This window comes from Chiloscyllium plagiosum, unplaced genomic scaffold (assembly GCF_004010195.1).
Source record: "Chiloscyllium plagiosum isolate BGI_BamShark_2017 unplaced genomic scaffold, ASM401019v2 scaf_53, whole genome shotgun sequence".
NCBI lineage: Eukaryota > Metazoa > Chordata > Chondrichthyes > Orectolobiformes > Hemiscylliidae > Chiloscyllium > Chiloscyllium plagiosum.
Genome location: NW_025215380.1, coordinates 67,213 through 76,752, shown reverse-complemented (window position 1 = coordinate 76,752; position 9,540 = coordinate 67,213). Strand labels below are relative to the sequence as shown.

The window sequence follows — 9,540 nt, the reverse complement described above, 5'->3', positions numbered from 1 at the left end:
GACTTGGAAATATATCGGCCGTTCCTTCAGTGTGGCTGGGTCCCAATCCTGGAATTCCCTCCCTAAGGGACATTGTGGGTCTACCCACAGCACATGGACTGCAGCGGTTCAAGAAGGCAGCTCACCCCCACCTTCTCAAGGGGGGGCAACTAGGGACAGGGGCAGTAAATGCAGCTCACCCCCACCTTCTCAAGGGGGGCAACTAGGGACAGGGGCAGTAAATGCAGCTCACCCCCACCTTCTCAAGGGGGGCAACCAGTGATGGACGATAAATGCTGGTCCCCGCCCGTGCCCCAGGTGCCATGAGAGAATGCTGCCGTTGCTTTCGGGGGGGGAGGGTGTTGATGTCTGATTACTTTCTGTTTATTTTCTGACCCCACAGCACAGTATCTCGGAGCCGAACCCGAAGGGGATGTTCATGATCTGTATCCCTCCGCCTAATGTGACTGGGTCCCTGCATCTGGGCCATGCCCTCACCAACGCAATCCAGGACTCACTGACTCGCTGGTAATGTCCCTCTGTGAAGACCATCCATTTGCCTGCAGTTAGGGAATGTTTACATGATGGGGGAATCTCCGACGAATCCGGTCTCCGCTCTGCCTGGACGGCGTTCCTGAGCTCCATCCGCTGACAGAACCCCCTCCCCCACCAGCCCCACAAAACTGAAGCTGTTTTGGAATTCCCATCAGTCGAGGGATGTAAATGTGAAAGCAGATACAAACAGGGGGCTGAGGAACTGGCCATTCGGCCCCTCGGATCTGTGCCGTCCTCTGTTCACGAAGATCACAGCCAATCTGGTTGTGCCCTTGGCTTCCCCCCCAGCTCCCCAGCCCCTGGTCTCTGCCCCACGATGGCATAAACAGTGCTGTGCCACGCATCCTGCCACGAATTGGGAGTGCTGGGAAACTGGAAGCAAATCCGGAGTTAGTTCATTATTCTGGCAGCGGGGTAGGCGGGGTTTGTGGTAAATTTGCCTGGGTGGCAATATCGATTGTACCGGGTTCATTGGTTGGCAAATGCCCGTGCTCACCAATGCAAGCCCTCGCGCAGTTATAAAAGACCCACGGGGCAAAGGTTTCCCGTCCTTGTGCACGGCTGCTCTCCGTTCTCCCGGATTGCATTCCGACTTCAGAACGGACTCCAGTGCACGGCTGGTCGGAGCGATACCCTGGGTCAGTTGGCATCTTTCCCGGTTGAGGGGGTGGGTGTATTGGGGTGCGTTCCCCGGTTATGCGTCCCGTTAGCTCCCGTTCGTCTTGCTCCTGTTGGTCCCCAGGCACCGGATGCGCGGAGAGACCACCCTGTGGAACCCGGGCTGTGATCACGCTGGCATTGCCACGCAGGTGGTGGTGGAGAAACGGCTGTGGCGCCAGTCCAGGCAAACCCGGCATGACCTGGGCCGCCAGAACTTCATCCAGGAAGTGTGGAAGTGGAAGAACGAGTGAGTACAGCCATTGGCACTTCCTCTGTGGGGGGCTGCGCGGTTCTGTATCGGACGGGCAGAGCTGGACTCCCAGTGGTGTTTGGTGACCATTGTTCTCATCTGCAGAGGCTGGTGGGTATCAGTCATTTCATCCTGTTGGGATGAGAGTGTTTTTGCTGATTCATTTACAGGATGTGACCATTGCTGGCTGGGCACAGCATTTATTGCCCTCATCCCTAGTTGCCCCCCTTGAGAAGGTGGGGGTGAGCTGCCTTTTTGAACCGCTGCAGTCCATGCGCTGTGGGTAATGTTCCTTAGGGAGGTAATTCCAGGATTGGGACCCTGTCACACTGAAGGAACGGCCGATATATTTCCAAGTTGGGATGGGGAGGGGCTCGGAGGGGAACTTGCAGAGGGTGGGGTTCCCATGGATCTGCTGCCCCTTGTCCTTCTGGATGGAAGTGGCCGTGGGGTTGGAAGGTGCTGCCTGAGGGTCTTTGGTGAGTTTCTGCAGGGTACCTTGTAGATGGTACACACTGCTGTTACTGAGTGTCGGGGGGTGGAGGGAGGGGATGTTTGTGGATGTGGTGCCAATCAAGCGGGGGCTGCTTTGTCCCTGGATGGTGTTGAGTGTTGTTTGAGCTGCCCCCGTCCAGGGCAAGTGGGGAGTATTTCCTCACCCTCCTGCCTTGTGCCTTGTAGATGGTGGGTCAGGATGGGATTTATTTGCCGTAGTATTCCTAGCTGCAGTGTTTATGTGGTGAATCCAGCTCAGTTTCTAGTTAATGATAACCCCTGGGATGTTGACAGAAGAGGAAGCTGTGATGGTGACCCAGCGCAGACAGTAAATACTGCCCCAGCCCCTGACCCGCGAGTGAATTAACACGAAGTAAAATTCTCTCTTGTTGGTGATAGTCATTACCTGGCATTTATGTGGTCACTCTTCAGCACAAACCTGGATGTTGTCCGGTCCTTGCTGCGTTAGGATTCAGGACTGGCTCAGAGTTTCCAAGCCTGAGGCCTGTTTGATGTGGAGGGGCGTAACCTCCCACCCGACTGCACAGCAGGATCCCACATTTCCTGTTCCGTGTTTGACCTGGTTTGGGACATCAGCCGAGTTGGGTAAATCCAGCCCACCCCGTTCCCCCCGGGCCTTGGAGCTGACCCTATGCTGGGGTGCTGTCTGGGAGGGCAGGGTGGCTCTCCCTCGGCACTGCCAACCAAGTCACGGCACTCGAGTGGGATGCAAACCCCCTCGGCTCGGAGTCCAGCTGATCCCGGAGATCCAGAGGGAAAGGCTGAAGCAGGTCTGTCTCCGCTGCACCTTGAAGGCATCTGACCCTTTCGTGTCACCAGCGTTTTTTGTTTTGAAAACTCTCAGCCGGCTCTGGAGATTCCTAAACGTTCCTTCTCCCTCGGGCAGGAAAGGCGACCGGATTTACCACCAGCTACGGAAGCTGGGCTCCTCTCTGGACTGGGACCGTGCCTGCTTCACTATGGACCCGGTGAGTATTCCTGGGCAGGCCGTTCACCTCAGGGGGGATAGTCTGAAGGGAGTGGGGGGGGTGGGGACTGATACTCCAGCTCTGCGTTCATCCCCCATCTCCCCATAACGGCGAGGGCAGTATCGTCACCAGACCCATAACCCAGAGGCAGAGGACAGAGAATCCCACCACAGACCCTGCCGAAATCTTAGCTTTGTCTATCGGATCTGGAACTCTCGGCTCAGTAATGAACTCCGTCAATTGTCGTTTAAAAAATTATGGGGTTCCCTCCTGGTTGTTAGAGAGGGAAATGTGCCTTCCTTTCCCCAGTCTGCACGATGTGCCTCCAGTCAGTGCTCTCTTCTGTTTGCTCATGGGATGTGGATTTTTAAAGATTCGTTCATGGGAGCAAGGTGTCGCTGGCTAGACCAGCTTTTGTTGCCCATCCCTAATTGCCCCAGAGGGCAGTTACCCACATTGCTGTGGGTCTGGAGTCACATGTAGGCCAGACCAAGTAAGGATAGCAGTTTCCTTCCTTAAAGGACATCACGGAACCAGATGGGATTTTCCAACAATCAGCAACAGATTCATCATTGATTCCAGATTTTTATTGAATTCAAATCCCAGGATTCGAACCCAGGACCCCAAAACATTATCTGGGTCTCTGGGTTAACAGGCCAGCGGGAATACCACCAGGCCATGACCTCCCCACCCCGTGTCACTGGCTGGGCCAACATTTATTGCCCCTTGCTAAATGCCCTTTGAGCTGGTGGCTTGTTTAGGGCCATTTGACAGGAGGAGCGTTTAGAGTCAGCCATGTTGCTGTGTGGCCTGGGGTCACATGTAGGCCAGACAGGGTGGCGGGCAGCAGATGGCCATCCCTGATGTAAACCCAGATGGGTCTCTCCAGTAGCCGTCATTAGGTCAGTTTGTTGTTCCAGACTTCTGAAAATTTATTTTAAAGACGTCGCCATCTGCCATCGTGGGGTTCAAACCCAGTGTCTCAGGCTGGAGTTCTGTATCGCCAGTCCATTGGCATTGCCAATACGCCACTGACTCTCCATAAGCAAGGGGGTCAGTTCAAGGGGCAGTTAGGGACTGGCACTAAATGCCAGCGATGTCCATGAGAGGGGAGATCGGGGGAAGAGAGCACTGGAATGGATTGTTAACCCAGACGTTGCCCACTCGCTTCGGGCTGAGACACAAAGAGACATTTCTGCCCGCAGTGGGCAGTTGGATTCCCCACCCCACCCCCCTCCTCCGGCGACTCGGGAATACGTTTAAGCTCGAGGCGCGAGGGCAGAATCCAACCTCTGTCTTGGCAGGTTATGGGGAGCGAACAGCAAAGTGGCGATCAAGCCACGTTTGATGTGAAGAGACGTTACAAAGCCTCGACTGTGTGCCCCTCGCTCCGGGTGGGTGGGGAACTAGTTTGGGGCCAGCTATATTCTGTGTGGGTTGGGGTAGAGGTGCTGTACACCAGGCCCCCCCCTACCCGGGGTGGGGCAGCCTGGGAGGTACAGGATTAATGGGTGTGATCTCCTCCTCCTCCTCCCACAGAAACTGTCGAGGGCTGTCGAGGAAGCGTTTATCCAGCTGCACGACGAGGGGGTGATCTATCGCAGCACGCGTCTGGTGAACTGGTCCTGCACACTGAACTCTGCCATCTCTGACATCGAGGTACCGTACTCAGCCTGGCCCAGTGGGCCTTCCCAAATCCGCCCGCTCTCCCATAAGGAGCAGGATCAGGCTCTTCGGCCCATCGGGTCCACTCCCATCATGTCATCGTGGCTGATATGTTTCTCAAGCCCATTCTCCTGCCTTCTCCCCGTAACCCTTCACCCCCCCCCCCTTACTGATCGACAACCTGTCTACCTCTGTCTTAAACACACTCAGTGACCTGCCCTCCAGAGTGCTCTGTGGCAATCAGCTTCACAGAGTCCCCAGCTTCTGCCTGATGAAATTCCAACTCCTCTCAGTTTGAAAGGGTCGTCCCTTCACCCTGAGGCTGTGCCTTCGGGTTCTAGTCTCTCCTACGAGTGGAAACATCTTCTCCATGTCCACTCTATCCAGGATTCTGTAGGTTTCAGTCAGATCCCCCCCCCCCCCCCCCCCCCCATCCTTCTAAACACCATCGAGTACTGACCAAGAGTCCTCAACCCCTCCTGATTTGACAAACCCTTCATCCCCGGGGGTCATTGTTGTAAACCTCCTCTGGGCCCCCTCCAACACCAGCACATCCTTCCTCTGTTGAGGAGATCCAAACAGCCCCCACAGTCCTCCCGATGTGGTCTCATCAAGGCCCTGCCCAGTTACAGTGAGATATCCCTGCTCCTGTACTCCAACCCTCTCAGTATTGAGGCCAACATCCCAATTCCCTTCTTCACCTCCTGCTGTTCCTGCAATGTTTACTCTCAGCGACTGGTGTACAGGGACATCCAGGTCTCACTGCACCTCCCCCTTTACCAATCTCTCGCCATCAGAGGATAATCTGTTTTCCTGGGTTTGCTATCCTTGGTTATTCAGTTCACATCCTTGGTCACCCTGCAACCTCATGTGCTGTGGCTTTGTTTGATTCCAGTGGGGGCTTTTTAGTTCATTCTTGCAATGTGGCTGGCTGGGTCCCAGCATTTACTGCCCTGTCCCTAGTTGCCCCTCTTGAGAAGGTGGGGGGTGAGCTGCATTTATTACCCCGTCTCTAGTTGCCCCCCCTTGAGAAGGTGGGGGTGAGCTGCCTTCTTGAACCGCTGCAGTCCATGTGCTGTGGATAGACCCACAATGTCCCCTAGGGAGGGAATTCCAGGATTGGGATCCAGCCCCACTGAAGGAACGGCCGATATATTTCCAAGTCGGGATGGGGAGGGGCTCGGAGGGGCACTTGCAGGGGGTGGGGTTCCCATGGATCTGCTGCCCCTTGTCCTTCTGGGTGGGTTTGAAAGGTACAGGTTTAAACTGTTCCTGAAAACCGATCTTGAATAAATGCTTGGACCACCTTCCGGTAACGGGGTCTCAGTCTGGCCTTGCGACACTACCCAGGGCAGTGGACGACGTGGAGAGGGGAGGGGAGAGGAGATCAGACGCGATAACATTTAATGGCGGAGATAGATCTGAGGGGCCTTCCCACCAGTGCCAGCGCCAGGGTGGTTCTTCTCATTGACTGACAGGGCAGTGCCGCGTTCTGTTCACCAGGATGAGGAATTGGCTGGGGGTCGGAGAGGTGGCAGGGGCTGGGTGAGTGGGGATTGGGGGTTCCAGTCGCGAAGGGCAGGGATGGGGGCAGTTGCGTTCCCGGCCGGTGGGAATCAGCAGGAGAGTCACTTTGTGGTGTGCTTGTCTCCTTCAGGTGGATAAGAAGGAGCTGCCGGGACGGACTCTTCTCCCGGTGCCCAGTTACAAGGACAAGGTGGAGTTCGGGGTCCTCGTCTCTTTTGCCTACAGAATCGATGGCTCGGGTGAGTTTCCGGGCGCTCCCGGTTAACATCCGCCGACAGTGCGGCTTCCAGTCTGGTTCACTCCAGTGAACCGGTGTTCAATGCTGTCACACCGGACCTGGCCGTTCAGCCCATTGTGTTCTATGAAAGAGCTGGCTCTTATCGCTCTCTACCACACCCCCCCTTCAAGACAAAAGGCTTTGGCTCAATGGTGTCACCACCCGTCCTTCGGCGATCCCAGTGGGTACGATCCCAGCCTCTGACCTCTCCTCATAAACTAACCCCATCCCTCCAGCATGCTGGGAATGAGAAAGGTGTGGGGTTTGTAATGTGCAAGCTGAGATCTGTGTACAAAGCCTGAAGATGTTCTGTAACCCAGCAGGGTCACAGAGGTCTACAGCAGGGAAACAGGCCCTTCGGCCCAACTCGCCCATGCCCGCCCAGTTTTCCCAATTTAAATTAGTCCCATTTGCCTGTGTTTGGTCCGTATCCCTCCCTCCTGTCCCATCCACGTAGCTGTTTAAATGTTTCTTAAATGACAAATTGTACTCTCCTCCACCAGTATCTCTGGGAGCCTGTTCCACACATTCCCCACCCTCTGTGAAAAACATTGTCCCTGTGCACCCTTCTGTATCTCTCCCCTCTCACCTTAAACCTTTGCCCTCTAGTTTTAGACTCCCCTACCCTGGGGAAATGCTATCTACCTTATCTCTGCTTTGAAAGGAGACCTCCGTCTCCTACACTCCAAGAGAAAAAGGCCCAGCCAATCCAACCTCTCATAACCCAAACCTTCCAGTCCAAGTAGCATCCTAGTAAATCTTTCCTGCACTCTTTCTGGTTTAATAATAACGTTTCTATAGGAGGGTGACCAGAGCTGCATGCTGTGTTTCCAATGTGGCCTCACCCATGTCTTGTACATCTGCAACATGACCTTCCACCTCCTGTACTCAGTGCTGTGACTGATGAAAGCAAGCATTCAGAAAGCAGCCTTGACCGCTCTGCCTACCCGTGGCTCCGTTTACAAGGAGCTACCCACCTCTATAATACCTAGACTGTTTTGTTCAGCTCTTTAAACATCCCAGCACTGGCCGATCATGCCCTTCCCTATGTCGTTGCAGATGAGGAGGTGGTCGTGGCGACCACTCGTGTTGAGACCATGCTGGGAGACACTGCAGTCGCTGTCCACCCTCAGGACTCCAGATACCAGGTAATCCCCAGAGCGGGGCGGGGGGGCGGGGTGGGTGGGTGGTGGGTGGGAGGAGCGTGGGGGTGTTGCTGTTGTGTCAACACAGGAGTAGGCCATTCGGCCCTTCGAGCCTGCTCCACCATTCACTCGGGTGATCCCACACCCCTCGGGTCTGCTTTCCTGCCCTTTCCCGTTAACCCCTCGATTTCCCGACCAACCACGAATCTATCCGATCCGAGCCCCAATGTCTGGGGTCTCCCACCTGACCTGTGTAAATGAAACTGAAGGTCCTAAGACAAGCAGGAACCGGGAAAGTGTTTCAGCAACGGATGTCTGCCTCCCGATTTGCAGTGTGCGTGGGATAGCAGTGGGTCGGAGTGGCCAGCCCTGTCTATGTGGGGGTGAGGCAGGAACGGCCCATTCCAATCGCTCAGCGTTCACTTCCGTCCCATTCCCTCAGCTTTGATGGTCTTTCCCAACGCCATCGGTTTTAGATAGATTAGATTACTTACAGTGTGAAAACAGGCCCTTCGGCCCAACCAGTCCACACTGACCTGCCAAAACGCACCCACCCAGACCCATTCCCCTATGTTTACCCCTGCACTTAACACTACGGGCAATTTCCCATGGCCAATTCACCTGACCTGCACATCTTTGGACTGTGGGAGGAAACCGGAGCACCCGGAGGAAATCCACGCAGACACGGGGAGAACGTGCAAACTCCACACAGGTTTGTCTCTGTTTGCAATGAGACCTGTGGCCTCGCGGGTTTGGGGAACCTCAGCCCCGTCACTGTTAAATCTCCCATCTCTACGACTTGCTCCCAAATGGCTCTGTGGCCAACTCCGTCTTAGCTTCCTCTCGTTTGGACACCCAGGACTGTGCGAGGGAGCAGGGAAAATAAACCGACCTTCTGCTCACAGCTCTTGGAATCCGAAACAAGATTTCACACGTCGTGTCGCCAAGTACAGGATCAGAGCACGGAGAGACCTTCCTTCAGGCTGGCCTTCAAAGCCTGAGAATTGTCTGAAAGCCTGCACTCAAATTTACCTCCTCCCTTGCACAGGAGGTCATTCGGCCCATTGAGCAGATTCTGTCTCCCTGAAAGAGATTTCCAGTTCATCCCAATTCTGTTCGGTCTTTTCCTTCTGACTTGCAAGTTTTCCTTTTGACTGAAGCTCCCATTGCCTTTGTGACAGTTAGGATCACAGAATCCCTATAGTGTGGAAGCAGGCCATTCAGCCCATCGAGTCCACACCAACCCTCTGAAGAGCATCTCACCCAGACCAACCCTATCCTTGTAACCTCGCATTTCCCATGGCTAATCCACCTAACCTACATATCCCTGGACAATATGGATAATTTTCCATGGCCAACCCACCCTTACCTGCTCATCCCTGGGCACTATGGGACAATTTCCCATGGCCAATCCACCCTAACCTACACATCCCTGGACACTATGGGACAATTTCCCATGGCCAATCCACCCTAACCTGCACATCCCTGGGCACTATGGGACAATTTCCCACGGCCAATCCACCCTAACCTGTGCATCCCTGGACACTATGGGGCAATTTCCCATTCTGACGCTGTGCGTAGGCTCTGGGAAAGTTTGCGTTTAATGTTGTTAGAGAATTAGAATTAGAATCCCTGCCATGTGGAAACATGCCCTTCAGCCCAACATTTTCACACCAACCCTCTGAAGAGTAACTCACCCAGAACCATTCCCGACAATATTATCCTATATTTACCCCTGGCAAATGCACCTAGCCTACACATCCCTGGGCACGATGGGACCATTTCCCACGGCCAATCCACCCTAACCTGCACATCCCTGGGCACTATGGGACAATTTCCCACGGCCAATCCACCCTAACCTGTGCATCCCTGGACATTACGGGACAATTTCCCATGGCCAATCCACCCTAACCTGCATATTCCTAGGCACTATGGGACAATTTCCCATGGCCAATCCACCGTAACCTGCACATCCCTGGGCATTATGGGACAATTTCC

General features: G+C 54.6%; 1 protein-coding gene across 4 annotated transcripts in view; it reads left to right on the top strand.

Moving 5' to 3' along the window:
* Positions 1 to 9,540, top strand: part of vars1 (valyl-tRNA synthetase 1) — a 34,038-nt gene that overhangs the window by 19,100 nt on the left and 5,398 nt on the right. For all 4 annotated transcript variants that reach the window (XM_043686868.1, XM_043686867.1, XM_043686865.1 and 1 more), the window contains exons 8-13: positions 383 to 507; positions 1,277 to 1,441; positions 2,847 to 2,928; positions 4,468 to 4,587; positions 6,251 to 6,359; positions 7,457 to 7,545. In XM_043686868.1, the coding sequence (XP_043542803.1) occupies positions 383 to 507; positions 1,277 to 1,441; positions 2,847 to 2,928; positions 4,468 to 4,587; positions 6,251 to 6,359; positions 7,457 to 7,545 (690 nt within the window). The remainder of the gene's footprint in view (positions 1 to 382; positions 508 to 1,276; positions 1,442 to 2,846; positions 2,929 to 4,467; positions 4,588 to 6,250; positions 6,360 to 7,456; positions 7,546 to 9,540) is intronic.